At 57.3% G+C, this 18683-nt stretch overlaps 3 protein-coding genes across 3 annotated transcripts; all 3 read right to left on the bottom strand.

Annotated features, from left to right (window-relative positions):
* Positions 1–1581: 1581 nt before the first annotated feature.
* LBRM_18_0780 (hypothetical protein, unknown function) lies at positions 1582–6621 on the bottom strand (the record flags this gene model as incomplete). Its single annotated transcript, XM_001563952.2, has 1 exon — positions 1582–6621. The coding sequence occupies one exon, from the start codon at positions 6619–6621 to the stop codon at positions 1582–1584; it is 5040 nt and encodes a 1679-aa protein (XP_001564002.2).
* Positions 6622–11764: 5143 nt separating this feature from the next.
* On the bottom strand, positions 11765–13126 carry LBRM_18_0770 (putative citrate synthase; the record flags this gene model as incomplete). The annotated part of the gene is made up of 1 exon (XM_001563951.1): positions 11765–13126. The coding sequence occupies one exon, from the start codon at positions 13124–13126 to the stop codon at positions 11765–11767; it is 1362 nt and encodes a 453-aa protein (XP_001564001.1).
* Positions 13127–16947: 3821 nt separating this feature from the next.
* LBRM_18_0760 (putative citrate synthase) lies at positions 16948–18360 on the bottom strand (the record flags this gene model as incomplete). The annotated part of the gene is made up of 1 exon (XM_001563950.1): positions 16948–18360. The coding sequence occupies one exon, from the start codon at positions 18358–18360 to the stop codon at positions 16948–16950; it is 1413 nt and encodes a 470-aa protein (XP_001564000.1).
* Positions 18361–18683: the final 323 nt, after the last annotated feature.

Here is an 18683-nt window from a genome sequence, read left to right as displayed (position 1 = left end):
TTCCCTCCACACACAGCGTGGGGGGCACTGGGCCCTCGGATACCACGCGCCGAGGTGTCCTCTGCCATTAGGGGATTTGTTCTTGTGTAGACTTCACACCAACACGGCTGTCAGGGACGTTGGAGTAGGTAGAGAACCGACGAAAAGGGCCACGAGCACTCATTCGAAGGGCTGCAAGGGCCAATCCGTACACCGCAAGCATCCTGGGTCTGCTCAATCCAGGGCATCCTGCCTCCCCACTGAAGTTGCGCGGGTGGCACAGGAAAATAAAACGCGTACAGCATCAGCAGTTGAAAAAAGGCCTCGTCCTCCACCATTCCCACAAACGCCAAGTGGCGTGGCAACGCAGTCGATTCCTGTACCATCTTTCACATCCGTTCGCTTCCCCCAGTACCCTCTTCACCCTGAGGGGGTGACAGAGACGTCGCCGTCGTTCAGCGTGCGCCGCATCGGCCGCACGCGCGGGCGCACATGACGAGAGGAGGCAGGGGCGGGAGGCTCAATATTTGTACACATTCGAAGTGTCCGCAGGGGTGCACGTCGGTCCGCTCGTCGTTCAGGAAAGGGTTCTCATCACAGCGCTCCACGCAGCAGCAGCGGTGGCAGGCCGCCTCTGCCGCTCTCGTCGGCCAAAACGCACAGACGCCACAGAGGCGTCACAGCACCCACACACACATACGAGGAGAGTCAATATGAAATCGCTTTGGATCGTTCTCTGTGGCTTTGGGGAAGTGAGTAGAGCGTCAGTGGAAGTGGCGGACGCGATTGTGGCCGGTGATAGTCGCCAACAGAAGGATTAATTGAAGTGGAGTGGAGTGTTGAGGTGGTAGGCTGAAAGGGGGCATCGTGCTGAGTCGTATAGGTGTTCAAGATGAACAACTGTGGACGGAGCAGCGCTTCTGCCTCCTCCTGCGGAAAGAAAAGCCTTTCCATGGCGGCGAATATGGTGTTGAAGCACTGAAAGTCAGAGAGAGCACATATGACCTTGGGCGTTTGCAGGCGTGTGTGGGCCAGTGGGTGCTTAGGGATCCATGTGGGTGCGCGTTGGCGAGGAGCGCTGTCTGGGGTGGGCGGGCCTGTTTCTTTGCGGAGGTGCATCAAGCTTTAGACGTGGGTCATACGTGCAGACTCCAGCACAACCGCGCTTGTCACGAGACGGGCGCAGAAGATCGATGTTGTCATCCCAAACCGCGTTAGGGAGGGTATGCAAAGCGTATCAGAGGGGGAATGCACACACCTTGTTGAGTCTCAGTGGACGTAGGTTCTACTTGTGTTGTCTCTATTTCGTTGGCGTTCTTTCAGGTTCTCTTGGGGGAGGGAGGCAGTATTAGCAGTATGAATGGCAGTAGCAGTAATAGTGGGTATCAGCGGTAGAGCTGCAGAGAGTAGGTCGGCGGGGAGAGTGCGCGAGAGAAAAGGGAGGAGAGCCATGTGCTTCCAACGGTCATAGCCCGTGCCGACACGCACGCTGAGTGCACGATGCGGCCGGCAGCTTTAGTCACGCACAGGCTTGCTGTCTCCCTTTTGCGTCTCTACTCTCCTTCACTACAGCCCTCCTCCCCCTGCGCCCTTCTCGGCTCCTCAGTGATATTGTTCCTTCATGCCCGTCGCCTTGTAGACCAAGTTGGCAGCGTTCACGTATACGTCAGTACGCCGCACATGCAATACGCAAAGCCCCAAGTCGAGGACAGCCACCGCGCCATCCGATTGTGCCGCGGCTCCTGGCGGGGCTGAGTTTTCGATGTGTTGCTCTCCAGCGCCGTCTTGGTCTGAGGTTGCCTCAGCTCTTAAAGGAGAGTCAATGCAATACTCGGAGGCCGCCGATGACTTCAGAAAGGGAAACACGCGGGACATGTGCATCTGTGGCCCTGTGGGCTGAGCATTTGTAGGCAGCGTGTTGTCCTGCATCGTGGGTCGAGGCAGGTATCGCAGCCACGGTCGCCACTGAGTATTGAATTGGTCTTTTTCCTCCGCTATCAAGGCACCTATCACGTCCAGCGGAGGGAACGGCGATGCAGACGATAGTGTCGGCGACACGCCATCCGCGTTTGGCGCTCTCAGCGAGGCACCGTCGGCGCAGCCTTGAAAACCCCCTGAGCACACCGATTTCTCATTTTGAACAAGCAGTTCGGCGCTGTTCAGCTGGCACAGCGCTGGTGGCCCGTCGTGTGCCCCGACATCCCCACCTTTTCGCAAGGCTTCCTTGCAGGCTGCCGAGATGGAGAGGACGCACGCTACGCTCAGCTGTCGTGCCTGCAGAGGCTTTCCGCTCGAGGTGACACAGGTGGCGATGGAAGAGGCAGGACAGGCAGCCGTCACAGCGCCAGTGTCGCCAGGTGTTTTGCGGGGCTGAGGGGCCTCGCTGAGGCGGTAGTTGCGTCCAAGTAGGAGGCGGCGATCCACAGCTGACCGGTCATGAAGAGGGCAGAGGTGCGTATCTGAACAGTCCTCCGGTGCATTCGCTAGAGCCTGTGTGTCGTTCAGAGATAAAGTGGGGCCCCCGTGACTAACGCGCGTCTCATGCCGCGTACCGGACTCGTCGTACTCGTACACCTCCACGCCGTATGGTAAGCATGATAACGTCGATGATGACCGCTGCACCCCTTGAGCTGATGAACTGACGTACCTAATGCTCGTCCCATGATCTCGCGTAGATGCTGCCGCGCCACAGCTAGCGGTGCATCTCCTTTGTGTCTCTTGCTTGACTGCGAACTCGCCACGTGAGCTTTCGCTGTCATGCTCTGCGCGTGTCACACAATGATCCTCACGGTCTGGTGCTGCCTCCTCAGCCCCCTCCTCATCGGTCTCTGCGTTCCCTCCTCTCTCGTCCCCGTCGCCGTCCGCTGCAGCGCTGCGTAGGCGGGGTGTCAAGGAAGGCATGACAGCGGCCTCTGCTGGCGTGATGAGTGCGGTGCGAAGAAGAGCATCGTAGTCCGTGCGTGACCATACCGCAATGGCTTCTGACGAAGCAGTGCTATCCTCACTGCCGCCGCTGTCAAGGGTGATGGGGAAGGCGCTCGTGTGGCGGTGGTGTGCCGGTCCTCCGCATTGCAGCATCAGTCGCACACATGTTCGCACAACTGCTGCCACTGTAGGGTGGCAGAAGGCTGGCACGGCATTCTCCTTCGCGTCAGCATCACTGTGGGTTGTCTCGATCTCGCCGCCACTGTCGTCGCCACCGCTGACTTTATTGCCCTTGTCCGTCGTCGAGACCGTTGTCGGGGGTGCGGCTTCTTCTGATAGAAACGTATTGGCATCGTAGAAGTTGCTCAGTTGCTCCCACCAGGCAGGAGGTGAGGATGGGGGTGCCAAAGGGCCTTTTTCGTCGTCGAATGGGCCTTCCCAGGCAGTCGCTCGGTGCGTTATTCGCCGCAGTAACTCCAATGCAGCCTTGACTTCAAGGTAAAAGAGCACCGCACGGTCGGCCAACGAGGTCGGTGGCGACGCACCTGTAGCCGTCCCAGATGCTTCAACGTGGTCCGACACGTCCTGCAGAGAGAAGAAAGTGTTCACCGTCGCAGTGGCCGTATCAGGCACAAGGAACCACTGCAGCTCCAACCCCAGAGCATCGGTGGGCGCCCAGCGGTGCCTTTGCACGCCCTGCTCGTCACGCCTCACTAATCGATGGGGGCGGCGCAGCACAGGTGCAACAGGTGCCAGTCGAAGCACGCAAACTTGCGGCGGCAAAGTTGTCCTCTTCTGCGTCACCTCTACAGGCGGCGAGGGCTCTGACGTCAACCCAGGCGTGTCTTGAGACGGGCATGCCGCAGCAGCTGCATTATCGGAGGCGTTTATCGGAGGCAGCGGAACACGACACTCTTCCTGAAGAAACGATAGGATTCGTGCGACCTCCTCCGTAGTCCCGATGCGCTCCGCGTCGCGCTCGTGCCCCCGCCCCACTGACGCTGCGTGCTTGCCTTTGCAAATCCTCTTCGCTGCCCATCGTTGCTGCTCACTTTGAAGCACCTCACGCCGCCACCAGTGGGGGGCGTCATGCAGGAAAAACCCTGTCCACCACTCTTGCTGCGGCACCGACACACTTGCAACGGGCGGCTGCGGCAACGACGGTAGGTGCTGTGCGGTCGCTCTAGACGAAGCAACACTAGTCCTGGGGGTGGCTGCCTGCGCCGCTGGCGTTGTTCCGTTACACAGCCGGCGCTGAGGGGCATCTGCAAGAGAGTCGGGCATTGTGTAGCAGCTGTGCAACGCATTAGGTAACTGCCATGACACCGGGCCCATGCCCGGGGCAGCCATCGGCGCCGATGCAGATGAAGCGCCTACGTGAAGTCGGGGCGGACTGCAAGTCGGGGATAGACGGATCCACGCCACCTGCTGCGAGAGAGCAGCAAAGAAGAACGGGTCACTCTCGCTCTGAGGTGTAGCGCCCTGCATCACTTTCACACCGCAGTCCTGCGCAGGTGGTGGTTGCGCTGTCCGGGAAGGGCAAAGAAACAGCTTAGTTGACCTCGACGTTGGTGGAGAGCGAGAGGACACGCGGAAGCCCCTGGCGGCGGCGTCGTAATCGCGCAAGTCCAACGGCGAACCAGTGAGAAGGTCGTAGTTGGGGTACCTCACAGGCACTGGCGCGTGCAGGCTTGAAGAGGGAGCGTGCGAGTGGTGGCGGGCACCGCGAGCTGCATCGAGCAGAGGTGGTACTGGTTTCACATCTGCGTCACCAATGCTCGGTGGAGTAGAGATCCCTGCTCGCATCTCTGTACCAGCACGAGCTAGCATCGCAGATTTTACACTAGGGCTGCTGAGAAGCCATACCTTTCGCAAGCGCAACAACCACTGGCTACAGGGTATTGCCGGGGGCTTCCGTGCGCCACCCGCGAGTGCCACCGGTGCTCTGACTGCAGCAGCTGCTGCTTCTACTGCCTCGTCTGCCACTTGTGTACAGTGGTTGGTGCGCCTCCAGACTACATGCGGGCTGCTGGAAGGCCCGCACCATGAGGCGGCCGGCGCAGCAGTGGCCCCTGGAAGGCCACATAGAGTACCGATCCCTGCATTGCCGTCGTCGTGCTCCCGAAAAAGAGGCGTCAAGACGCCACGAGAGCTGCCGGCATGATACCAGCAGCTCGGCAGCCAGAACCGCGGATGTGAAGACCCCTGGGCATTCAAGTCCGTTCGGAGTGCTGCCAACCGACCTGCGACGCCACTGTCGTAAGTGTCACTCCGCATAGCAGGCGTGCCGCACATGGTGGTGCTCCTGCTCGCTGCTGATCGTACTGCGTCAGCAGTAGCAACAACCGCATGGACATCACAGCCCCCCATCAGTGCGCCGAGGAGCCGCTCCTCCATCTCCGCCACCTGCACATCTGTTTCCTCCACCCAGCACCGCCCGTTCCAGATGAGATGCGCCAGCGGTGATATGCACCACCGCAATCTTCCAAATAACGGCAGTGGTGAGGGCCGCGGTGACGCTGGCAAGACGCGGTTTAGCGCTTGTCGAAGTGCACGCTGCAAGGCAGCGGTGCCAGCCGTCTGCATCAATGGGGTGCGCTCCGCGTACACCTCCACCGGCATACGATGCACAGCTGTGCGCGGCGGAAGCCAGGCGGGGGTGTTTGAGCGCTGTTGGTCATACATCGCGCTAGTTCGATGGGTAGTACAGGGCTCAGTGAGGGAAGAGAATGTCGTACCCGCACTGCACGCCTTCTCAGCAACAAGAGCTACAAGCGGCACCCGCTGACCAAGTTTCACGACAGCAAACGAGCACAGTGCAAGCGCCGACGCCTCCGCACAGGCCTGTGGTTTTCTGTACTCACTGAAAAGCTGCCACACCGTCCTGTCAGTGTGGTCGCCAGCGTCAGTGGCGGTACTCGAAGAGGTGGCTGCGTTCTTTTTGTCCTCGCCTTCTGCCTCGGACTGTGCGGGGGAAAACTTCATGGTGGCGATGGAAAGGGTGCGGCGATGCTCTGCTGCCCCACTACCTACGCGCGCTGTCACTGGAGAAGCGCTCGACGGCCTGCTATGCTCGCCGCCATTTTCCTTGATGCCAGAAGCCGCCAGCGTCTCCTGCCGCGCCATATCATCATGAGCAGACAACACGGCGTTTCGCAGCGTGAGAGTGAGGCCTGCGCCTGCTGCCCACGGCAGAGTAGCAACGTCGTACAGTAGCAGCAGCGCGGCACCGCTACCATCACCTTCACTGCCCCAGTTTGTAATGCGAGCGCTCCCCACGGACACCGTCGCGCTTCCTCCTCGTGCTGCTGCTGGACTCGTGGTGCACCCGTGGTCCGAGACAGAAAGCAGATCGCGTTGGTAGAAATATCGAGGAGGCAGCAGACGCGCGCGGTGACCGTAGAAGGCAGTCACCAAGGGTAAAGGCGGGTAAGCCGCCTGCAAGGCTGATTGGATCGACCAGCTACAGAATGTGCCTTCTTCACCACGGGCTGTACCATTGTTGTCGTCCTTGGGAAAGGTCCTCGGCTGGGCAAGTACTTCCCCTTTCGGATGTCTTTTCACGCAGCTCTCCGAGCTAGGCAGCGCTACGGCACCGGAAGCGCGAATGGTGGCAGCGGCCGTTGCCACAGGAGTGACAAAGAGTCCCCCATGTGGAAAGGCGCCGATGTGAATCCGCCCGCCTGCGCCACGGTTCAGCGTGGAAGAAATACGCATCCCCAAAAAGGGTGAGGGAGGAAAATAGGAAGGTGTCTGTGCGTCTGTGCATCTGTGGGTGTGTGTGATAGACTGTGAGAGTTGAAAAGACGTGGCTCAACTTACACGAGCTGCAAGAATTAAAGCTACTGAAGAAGAAGAGGAAACACACGCACACACACACGCACACAGACGCACCTCCCCACCTCTCTTTATTTGTACCAGCGCGCGCTCGTCGGCGCCGGAGAGACGTTGGAAGAGGAAAAACGCCGCTGCTGCTGCCTGCGTGGGTGTGTTCGTGTCGCTGCACTCGCTGTTGGGGTAACACCGCAAACGTCGAGAGCCGCTGTTACCTCTTTCTCCTTCATGATATGCGTCGGAGTGATGTGCAGGGGATGAGTTGCACAAGGGTGTGGGAGAGACATGGAAGAGGAGGTTGGGGGAGGAAAGAAGCAGCCGGGTTAGAGTACACAAACACGCATGCACGGAGACACTCCGTTGCGACATCGGCTACCCCTCGTTGAGGACAAGCAGTCAAACGACGTGGATAGAGAGAACGAGGGAGGTACTCGCGTGTAGAGGTGGCGTTGCGAGCCACAGATAAGTAGTACGGCCACATGAATCGTCTCTCTCCGGTTGCCAGAACCTAAAGCGCGACTTCTTTGCCATTCAAGAGGCTTAGAAGAGCACAGTTGGGAGGTGTGCACGTGCACACCCAACTTGGAGGAATGAGCATTCCTGTGCTTTCGCTTTCTTGTCTGCTGTTGTTGCGTACTTCTTGACTTCGGCAGCTTCTGCTTTAACACCGTTGTCTATGCAGGGATTAGGAAGCACACTCGAAGGCGACGAGAAACGAAATATGAAAAAGGAGGCATCAATACGCGGTGCGAGATGGTGGGGGGTGATTGTGCATTAAGGACGTCACCATAGACACTTGTGCGCGTGGGTGACTCACAGGCATACAACCTCAAGTAGAGGTCTCTGCCAAGCTCAAAGACTTGCAAACTAGCAGTGGAAGTGTACTTGTTTGCGCGAGTGCTCAGTTCGAGCATCGGTGGAGCGGAACCGAACCAGTACACACACATACAAAACAGATGCACACGCACGCACGCAGTCATGAACCCGATTGCAATAGGAGTATGGACCGAGGGAGAGGTGCAGGTGGTGGGCGGGTGAGACATTCCTCCATGCACTGGCAACAGCTGCATTTCGAGCATCACACACACACACCCTCTCCTGCAACACACATCCGTCTCCTCTCACTCTTCTCCATCATCACCCGCGTGTCTCCTTTCCCCTCCCTTTTGGGTATTGGGCGTTTCAGCTACGTGAGCTGCCAAATCAGGAGGAAAAGAACAGGCAGCGGGAGGCGACGGACTTCACCGCGTTTGTTTGGGGTCTGCCATGTCGTTGCCGCTTCGGCCTCTCCCCCACCCCACCCCCAAGCTTGGTAGGAGGGAGAGAGGGAGAGAGATCGTGTTGCAGAGAGGCGCATGGGCGCTGCAGGTTTTTTCACGAAGAGGAGCACCGTAAGAAGAAAGAGCGAGGAAGGCGGGTGAGGAAAGGAGAAAAAAAAAAGAGGAAAGGGGGAGAGGAACGAAGATAGCGAAGATGAAAGCCAGGGAACCATCACAGCAAAGGACAGTAGCAAAGGGGGGGAGATTACGTATATCCCCTCATCCCCCCTTCCCCTCCCCACCACACCACACCTCACACCAAAAGGCGACCCCTCAGACCAGTGCACCGCTCCTACACGCAGAGAGAGCGAGGGAGGGGAGACGTCTGTAAGTCGCTCCCTTGCGCTCTCTCTCTCTCTGTGCGTAGGAGCGGTGCACTGGCGCGTCTCCATGAAAACAAACTAAAAAAAAAAAAAACAAAGAGGGAGGAGAAAAGGAGAGAGCACGCGCCGGTGACAGGGGCAGCGAACGAGAAACGAGAGGTCAAGAGTGTCAACACGGGGTAGAAGTAGAAGCAAAAGGCAGGGTTAAGGCAACAAGGGAAAATCATACATATATATAAACAGACGACATGAGGTCGAAGCATCAACCCACGCAAGCTTCATGCTTACAGATGTGCAGAGGTGTCTGTATGTATGCACACACCTCTGCACCTCTAGTGAAAGAGGAGTGCTTACCCCGGTGTAGAACGGGAGAGAGGGAAAAGAACACAAGGGAAAAAAAAAAGAGGGGCGGTGGTAGTGGTGCACCCCAAACACGCACGCTGCAAAGACAAAAACTAAAGCAGGAAATCAAGTCGCGGGCATAACCAAAGCAAAATCAGGAGTTTTATTTCGCTTGCAAGTCTCAACCAAATGGCGCAAAGGGAAAAAAAAATTGTCTCAAGAATGGGGAGAAGAGGGCGGAATGGGGGGGGCGGGGAAGCGGCGGTGGTAAAGAAAAACACCAAACCAGAGGAAAGCGCAAGATGTTCAGTAAGGAGGATAAAGGAGAGAAGATGGACAGGAGAGTGAGGAGAGAGAAAGGAAAAACATTTAGCGAAAGGGAGAGAGATGCAGCAGAGGGATGAAACAGCACAGGGGTCGGTAGTGGCGGTAGTGGTGATCGCGACTACTTACCTAGGAGTGCAATCCCCTTCATCACCCCATCTCTGTTCTTCCCTCCTACCTTCGCGCCCACAGTACTGCCGCAGAGAGCGCACTTGAAACAACCACACATCGTGTTTCCGTCTTCCAACATCTCCACCCCACCCCGAGCAGGTCAGCACGCACACGCGTGTACGACCACAGCCCACCCATGCCTCTGCTGGACTGCAGCTCTGTCCTGGTCGTCTGGAACGAACCGTCTGCGGCGGACTCCGGCCACGCGCCTAGCGGGCCCGTCTCACCCTGCCTCATTCCTCCCCCGCATACGTGGGGCGCGATCAGCGCCAGACGGACTCGGGTGGGCTGCGCGCCTCGGCGCAGGCGGGTAGTGCCCAGGGTCCTGCTCGAGGACGGAAGCGGTGGCGCCTGTCAGGAGGGCTAGTAGAGGGTGCACCAGGTGCATGGCGGATGTGCGCAGGGAGGAAGCCGGCCAGCTGCAGACCAAAAACCCTCGGACAGCCTGCATCCCGCCTGTGGGCCATGTCTCTCCCTCAGTCGCCTCAAGCCGCGGCGTCCCAGAAGGTGGTGTGGAGGCACTCCGCAGTGGAGCCTGAAGGGCGCGATGGTGCGACGCGGGGTGTCCTCGCCGTGCGTCCGGCACCCGTGCCTCACCGGCACACCCGGCCGGGTGTAGGAGATGCCGCACATTCCGCACGCACGCACGCTGTGGCGGATCGGTATGCATCTCTATGCGCCTTATTTGGATGTGGTACACCATGACAGCTGTGCTCGACAGCGCGTGTGCACGGTGCTCGCAATTTGAGATTTGGGGTCCTGTTCTAGGAGAACCTTCTTGTCTGGTGAGGGGGTCACGCTGTCCTCATTTTCCATTTCCCTCGACGCCACAAGTGGCGTGTCTGGATGGCTTGCCTGGATGTGCCGTGACACGTAAAACGTTGCCAGGGGTGTGCGAGCAGGGGCACTTCACCTCGTAAATCCCCGCACCTTTGGCAGCGGTGGGTGGGTCAGGAGGAAAGGGACCCGTGAAAAAGTACGTGCCTGCACAGAGACTATGGCCCTCCAGAGGTGATGAGTCGTCCGCGAGATTCGTCTTGAGCTAACACAGTCGCGATCATTACTGCACGTCTCTCTAGTACTGCACCAGCCCAGACCTGCTCGCTGAGACCATTAGTCCGCAGCCGCAGCCGAGGGCACGCTGCAGGCTGCTTGGCCTCTTCACAAAGGCTGCGCACGGGGGGTGATACCGTACGCACTGAGATGGCCGGCATCCCCAGAGAACAGCAAACCCAAGAGACCAAACAAGAGAAACAAAAAAAAAAAACAAGACACGAAATCATATAATCAGTCATAAAGAAAGAAAAAAAAAACACAGCCAAAAGGCGTTTTGGGTACGCAAGCTGAGAAACAACAGGCTGAGGCAAAGGCGCACGTGCGACGCGACTCCATTCACCATGCCTCGTACTGAGGAGAGACAATAAAGGGGCAGGGGCCAGGGGCAGGGGCGAAGAAGGGAGCGCAAAGAAAATAAAAATCAGAAGCCAGCAAACAAGACGCGAGCAGGAAGCTGAGAAACAACGTGTCACACACATGAAAAAAAAAAAAAACACAGAACCAACAACAACAACAACTGGCCCATTCGCTGAAATTGCAGCCAAGCGAAGGCGTCCAGCGAAGTAGAAACGGTGGCGCAGGCAGGTGCGATGTGAAGTGTGCGATGTGCGCACAAGAGAAAGGGCGGGAAGGATCTTCTTAGCGGCTAGCTTTCCACGCATCTGCCACTGACCACGTCTGTGCCTGTCCGTCTGTACGTGTGGGCATGCGCCTACTACCTTGCCACACACGGAAAACTACAGCACATGGGTACCATTATCTTCCCTGTAGAGCACTTTTAGTCTTTACTCTAGGCTAAGGATCAGAAGACGGAAAGAAGGGGTTCGGGGCTGGGAGAGGAGCATACATGCACGCGCACGCATAAAGAGGCGTAAAGGGAAATCTGAAGAGCAGCAAAGACAGGATGCAGAGCATCTGATATTACCGCGGGGAGAGAAAGTTCAAGAAAGTGGAGGAGGGAGAAGCGTCTCGGCTATAGCGATTGTGACTGTACAACAAGGCTTGTAAAATTTGTCGCGGGAAGAGGGTGAAAGGGAGAAAGGCAGCATGTGGTCGAGCGAGGGATGACGGCACAACACTCAGTGCGTCTGCTTGTTGATAGAACCCCCATTGCCAAAATGCTGATCAGAAAAAACCCCAAACAGCGAACAGCGAAGGTGCACACACATGGCCTCACACCTCACCACCACGTCAGCAGCCGTCACCGTATCTTTCGACGTCGGGATGTCAATGCACGAATAATGACATTGCACAACGACAGCAGCAACGACACAAAAAACAAGCACAGAGACACATAAGATGCTCATCAGCAAGCGCTGTATGCAAGGAGAGGGATTCCATAGGTGTGCCAAAAGGTACACATGAGCAGCATCCCTTGCTTCAAACACCCCACGCTCTCTGCAGTTTCCTTTCCCGTAGCTTTCCCCAGAGGTACTTCCTCCCGCCTTTTTTCGCCTGTCAGGCGAGTGCTCACCACCTCATTCCGTTTCACTACAAATTCTCCAGGTACTTCTTTGCCAGCATCTCCGTCGTGATCGACTTGGGGCGCTCGAGCGGGCGGCCTTGCAGGCGGTCCCAAACAACGCCGGCCATGACACCCATCTGGCGCGACAGGCCGAACAGCACCGGGTAGTAATCCTGCTCCGTCAGCCCATAGTGCTGCAGCAGTACGCCGGAGTGCGCATCGACGTTGGGGTAGGGATTCTTGGTTTTGCCATGCTCCGTCAGGATGCCGGGCATGATCTTGTAGACGACGTTGATCAGCTTGAATAGGTCGTCCTCGAAGTGGTGGCGCAGGCAGAAGTTGCGCAGGCAGGTGTAGCGCGGGTCCACCTTGCGCAGCACCGCGTGGCCGTAGCCGGGCACAACCTGGCCGGAGTTCAGCAGCTCCCAAGTGTACTTGGTCAGCGCCACCTCCAGTGCCGCCTCATCGCACACGTTCACACCGTCTGCTTTCACGCGGTCCTGCATGCTGAGCAGGTACTTGAGCACCTCCTGGCTCGCCAGCCCGTGCAGCGGTCCGGCAAGCCCGTTCAGCCCCGCGCTGAAGGCAAGGTAGGGGTCGCTCAGCGCCGACGCAACCAGCGTCGTCGTATGCGCCGACACGTTTCCGCCCTCGTGGTCGACGTGGATGGACAGGTACAGCCGCATGCACTCCCAGAACTCATTGTCCTTGAAGCCCAACATGTTCGAGAAGTTTGCTGCCCAGTCCAGCTCGCTGTTGCTCGACGCCGCCACCTCCGCACGGCCCTTGGTGACGCGGTTGTAGATCATCGCTGCCACCGCTGGCGTGCGTGCCAGCATGTCCAGCGAGTCTTCCAGCGCGTACTCCCAGTACGTCGTCTTGTTTGACTTGCCCGTCGCATAGGCCGCAGCAAACTTCGAGTAGGTCTGCAGCGCAAGCACGCCCACACTGAACGCCGTCATCGGGTGCGTGCTCGCCGGCAGCGCCGCGATCGCCTTCTGCGCCGCGGCGATCGCCACCGGGTCAGCGCGGCGGTGCAACTCCGCGTTCAGGGCCCTCGCCTGCTCCGCCGTCGGTACCTCGCCGGTCATCAGCAGCCAGAACATCGCCTCCGGCAGCGTCTCGCAGCCGTTCGGTGCCTTGGGCAGCACCTCCTGGCACTCCGGGATCGTGCGGTTGCGGAAGCGGATGCCCTCCACCGGGTCCAGCAGGGACGGCTCGTACACAAGACCGGTGATGCCCCGCATGCCACAGTACGCCGCATCGATGCTGGCGTCGCTCAGCTTCACGTCGCCGTGCTTCATCCGGAGCTCGCTGATCGTCTGCTTCTCCACCTTGCTGCGCTTCAGCATCTGCGCCTTCATCTCACTCACCACCGATGATGCCATGAGTAGGTCGGCGGCGCCGCGAATAATGGAGCAGCGAGAAGTGGATAGGGTTCCACTATAGGCCTGTGAGAGGAAATGTGAATAGCTGTGAACTAAGGATGTGATCGTGGAAGCGAGAGAGAGGGGGGCGGTGAGGGAGGTAGCAAGATGGGTAGTGCAAGCAACAAAGCAAAAAGGACAATTTTGTCTGAGCAAAAATGAGTGATTCGGAGGTAGGAACAGCAAGAGGGAGGAAATCTGTGCCGCAGCAGCTTAACGCGAGCACACGCACACATGCACAGAGGTAGAAGAGCGATTATGTTTGATGTAGTGGATCAGAAGAGTCTACGAAGAGCGAGCAAAACAATAAAGAAGAGAGGAAACGGAGAAAGAAAAGACGCTGAGGCGGGAGCGTGTGGGAGGGAAAGAGAGAGAACGGCGGGGCGTTTGTGTGGTCAAGCAAATCCTGCCATGCATGTTTGTGCGTATAGGACGTACACATCAGTACGAGTGCACGCGTGTACGTGGGGCAGACGTGAGAAGGCGTGCATCGTGACATCGATATGTTTGACATGAGAAAAAGAAGAGTAGGATGACGGTGGTGAAGATTGAAAAGAGAGACGCTGCATAGAAGTCATCCGCCCTCCCTCACCTCACACTAGCAGACTAGGGAGAGAGAGAGAGGCTGCAGGGCACCACAACAGCCGAGGGCATGCTGGAGCAACAGCAGACAACAAGTTGCGTGAAAGTGCGGGTGCGTTTGTGGGTGTGGGGGTGCGTATATGCGACTGTGGAAGTGAGTGATGGATGAGTAAGGACAATGAAGCCACAGAGAGCACATGCACCCTCGTGCGCACTCGACACAAAAGACAGGACGGGAGGGAGGAAGCGGCGTGGCGAGCCGTTGCCCAGTCGTCTTTTCTCTGCTTGAACGTCTCAGCCTCTGCCTTTCCCAGAATCGATTTCACATACGCCCGCAGACGTGCCGGCACCAGAAGACTGATGCGGTGGCGAGTATGTGGACTGATGCACCAAACAGGGAGAGGAGAGAGAAGTGAGGGGCGGGTAAAAGAGGAGACTCGCGTCGATAACTTGCGCCCCTGTGCACCAAAACCCCGTAGGCACACACTTCACGAAGACACTCACTGATAGTAACGGTGAACGCAGGACACCGTTGGAAGTGGCAGTATTACGTTATTCCTTCAATCCTTCGCATGCACGCGGGGGACGGCGGGGGGGGGGGGGGGCATAAATTGTGGGCTTTTTAGGCTCCATACCCCCCTCCTCCCTTGCTCCCCTACAGAAACAAGGAGTCGGAGCAAGGAAGTAGGGAAGCGAAAAATACACCCCGGCACACGCGCCCACACACACGCGAAAATATAGGTGGTCAGCACGCATGAACGAAAAAAGAGCGGAGCATCAGGAATTACGTGTTCTGCCTCCTCCACCCCCTTCCTCCACCTCCCTTCGCCGTCCTAACTCTTCTTGTCGTTCACGCCCACCAGGCACGCACGCACGCACTGAACAAGTACGCCCATGCGCACATACCGCCGCCTCTCTTTTCCTGCCCCGCACTTGAGTAGAGATTCGCAGTCAAGCAGCGTCATGTCGTACGAAAGAGCGAAGGAGAAGAACGATGACGCATTGGAACGGGCAGAGGTAAGGGGGGTGGAGGCAGTTTGGCGGTGGCATGGAGCTGAAGAAGTGGTGGAAGGGAAAGGAAGAAAACGGCGAAAAAGGGTTAAGGAATCAACCATACACACACACACACACAGAGGTAGAGAGACGTGCAGCCACGTGTGGGGCGGCAGCCTAAGAGAGTGATTCTGTCCGTGTAGCTGCCCTTTTCTCGCTATTTCTCTGGGTGAGAGTATGTGCGCGGGGGGGGAGGGGGGGGTGAATTCACAGCATAAAGCCGACTGGAAGAATACAGGCTACTAAAGTACGTACACAAACACGAAGAAAGGAGACATAAGAGGGAGAGAGACAAAGAAGAGATGAGGCGACGCGCGCCTTAATACCATCGCCGCTGTCGCATGTTGCGTCACCGTTCCCGATCGTCGCCACCTCTACTACCAGAGCCAGTACCGATATTATTCCTTCACTCTAACACACACACAAACGCGCCTACACAGAATGAAGATGAGGATGCTTGTGTGTAATGATCGCGATGGAACAGAGTAGGAGTGTTGATGAGGGATACGAAGGGAATTCCTCGTTGTTTTTGTTTTCTCTCTTCTTTTTCTTCCCTTTTTCCAGCGTGTCCTTCCAGAGAGAGGAGGCGTATTTTTGGAGTTAGAGACGACTCTCATCTCGTCACACCCGGTAAAGATACATCAACTCATGAATGTACTAGCACTGATGTCACCAGCGGAAATGCATATATATATGTATATATATATATATTCTTATGGAAGACTTCAGTTGCCTTCATTGGGTTCAATCGTATCACGCTGTTCCCTCTCTCCCCCCCCCTCTCCCTCTCTCTCTCTCTGTTCGTGTGCGCATTCTGCTTTCCTCCGTCATTTCTACAGCTTCCACCACCACCCCTCCCATTCCCTCCCCCAGCACAATGGGGGGAGGAGGGGAGAGAAGGGTAAGCATGTGATATACAAAAATCGCGAAGGCAGTGATGGTGGCGGTCGTGACTGCAGCGAGACATAAGAAAATGAGAAAGGTGAGAGTTAGAGCGTATAGTGGGAGAGGGGGGGGCGAAGGGAGAAGTCTGGCGCCGTAGGCCACACAGCCCACCGATGATAGAAAGGGAGACACAGAAACGCACAGCCCATGCCTTCGCATGCAAATAAATTTAAAGCAGCCTCTCACATACATCAAAACAGCTCCTTCCTAATAAAATTTAAAAGGGGAAAAATAAAACATGAAAAGGAGAAAGCACGCGGGCAAAGGGAGAAACGGGAGTGGGGGGACGGGAGAAGGTCTTCTCACGACAACGTGAGAGCAATCACGCTCACATACACGAACCAAAACAATCGAGAGAAACACAAGGAAAACGAGCAGCAAGATAGCGCCTTCTTACACTCCTGCCCCCCTCTCTCTCCCTCTCTCCTCAGTTCTCTTTCTTCTGTTTTCAATTGAACTGGCAGAGACGCACAAGAGAATAGCTGGGAGAGAAGCCCAGAGATTCTCTTGTGCGTCCATCAACTTGAACACAGCAGAGACGTGGTGGTTAAGCAAGGGAAAGGAAGAGATGCAAAGAAGAAAAAGAAATGGAAGAGAGAGAGAAGAAGAGGAGCGCATAGGCAAGTCGGTCGAGCGAGACAGAATACAATCCAACCAAGGCGAAATGCAATACATCTACAGCGAGACACATACACACACACATACATACATACACATACACATACATATACATATGCGTGTACACGTTCTACACAACGCTTACAAGGCAACAAAAACATACACATCCGCCGGAAAAAAAAAAAACACCACATCCCCTCAAATCACATGCGCATACATGAGGTACGCTCACTGGGACAACTGGATTCTTCCTCTCCACGTCTCTTTGTCCCCTAATCAACTAGGGTTGTGGGACACCTCACCCCTCACTCCACTTGTCTTCACAGCTTGATTAACTTTGCATGGAGGAACGGCACTTGCGTATGTTTGGGTATGGCCAACCCTACAGTTTGGGTGTCGACATAGCCGTCCAATCCGGGGTGGTCAGCAGAAGGAAAGCGTAGAAGTAGCGGGGAGCTCATGCGGCAAGACGTCACGTGCTACTGGCAACGAATGAAACGTCATCCAGTCCATCTCCTTCTATTTCTCGCTGGGCACTACCCACAGGCGCTCGTACTTCTCAAAATAGCCTCCCTCTCTTTGGCTTACCGAGGAGTGCACAGGTACTTCTTTGCCAGCATCTCCGTCGTGATCGACTTGGGGCGCTCGAGCGGGCGGCCTTGCAGGCGGTCCCAAACAACGCCGGCCATGACACCCATCTGGCGCGACAGGCCGAACAGCACTGTGTAGTAATCCTGCTCCGTCAGCCCATAGTGCTGCAGCAGTACGCCGGAGTGCGCATCGACGTTGGGGTAGGGATTCTTGGTCTTGCCGTGCTCCGTCAGGATGCCGGGCATGATCTTGTAGATGATGTTGATCAGCTTGAATAGGTCGTCCTCGAAGTGGTGGCGCAGGCAGAAGTTGCGCAGGCAGGTGTAGCGCGGGTCCACCTTGCGCAGCACCGCGTGGCCGTAGCCGGGCACAACCTGGCCGGAGTTCAGCAGCTCCCAAGTGTACTTGGTCAGCGCCACCTCCAGTGCCGCCTCATCGCACACGTTCACACCGTCTGCTTTCACGCGGTCCTGCATGCTGAGCAGGTACTTGAGCACCTCCTGGTTCGCCAGCCCGTGCAGCGGTCCGGCAAGCCCGTTCAGCCCCGCGCTGAAGGCAAGGTAGGGGTCGCTCAGCGCCGACGCAACCAGCGTCGTCGTGTGCGCCGACACGTTTCCGCCCTCGTGGTCGACGTGGATGGACAGGTACAGCCGCATGCACTCCCAGAACTCATTGTCCTTGAAGCCCAACATGTTCGAGAAGTTTGCTGCCCAGTCCAGCTCGCTGTTGCTCGACGCCGCCACCTCCGCACGGCCCTTGGTGACGCGGTTGTAGATCATCGCTGCCACCGCTGGCGTGCGTGCCAGCATGTCCAGCGAGTCTTCCAGCGCGTACTCCCAGTACGTCGTCTTGTTTGACTTGCCCGTCGCATAGGCCGCAGCAAACTTCGAGTAGGTCTGCAGCGCAAGCACGCCCACACTGAACGCCGTCATCGGGTGCGTGCTCGCCGGCAGCGCCGCGATCGCCTTCTGCGCCGCGGCGATCGCCACCGGGTCAGCGCGGCGGTGCAACTCCGCGTTCAGGGCCCTCGCCTGCTCCGCCGTCGGTACCTCGCCGGTCATCAGCAGCCAGAACATCGCCTCCGGCAGCGTCTCGCAGCCGTTCGGTGCCTTGGGCAGCACCTCCTGGCACTCCGGGATCGTGCGGTTGCGGAAGCGGATGCCCTCCACCGGGTCCAGCAGGGACGGCTCGTACACAAGACCGGTGATGCCCCGCATGCCACAGTACGCCGCATCGATGCTGGCGTCGCTCAGCTTCACGTCGCCGTGCTTCTTCCGGAGCTCGCTGATCGTCTGCTTCTCCACCTTGCTGCGCTTCAGCATCTGCTCCTTCATCTCACTCATCACCGATGATGCCATGCGTAGGCCGGCGGCGCCGCGGATAATGGAGCAGCGAGCAGCACGCATGGTTCCACTATAGGCCTGTGATGGGGGTGTCTGTATCTACAAGAAAGAAAAAACTGCGTAGAAGCAGTACAGGGAAGAGTGGTTGCTGTAGAGGCGCTCAGAGTGGTAGGAGGCAGAGAAATCGCAAAACAGCCAGAGAAGGGAAAATGGAGTGTAAAGGAGGTAGGTGTGAGGGGACCGATCGAGTGTTTATAGATGAGTGAGCCTGTCTAGTAGCAGTGATAATGGTGGCGTTTTTTTTTTTTGGTGTCGTGTTTTCCTCTCGCCGTGCGGTGATGAGACGAGGTGTCCAGATGTCAACACTCGCGTGGAAGAGAGAGAGA

This window comes from Leishmania braziliensis, chromosome 18 (genome assembly GCF_000002845.2).
Source record: "Leishmania braziliensis MHOM/BR/75/M2904 complete genome, chromosome 18".
Taxonomy (NCBI): Eukaryota; Euglenozoa; class Kinetoplastea; order Trypanosomatida; family Trypanosomatidae; genus Leishmania; species Leishmania braziliensis.
The sequence above is the reverse complement of the archived record's forward strand: the minus strand, read 5'-3'. Positions and strand labels throughout refer to the sequence as shown.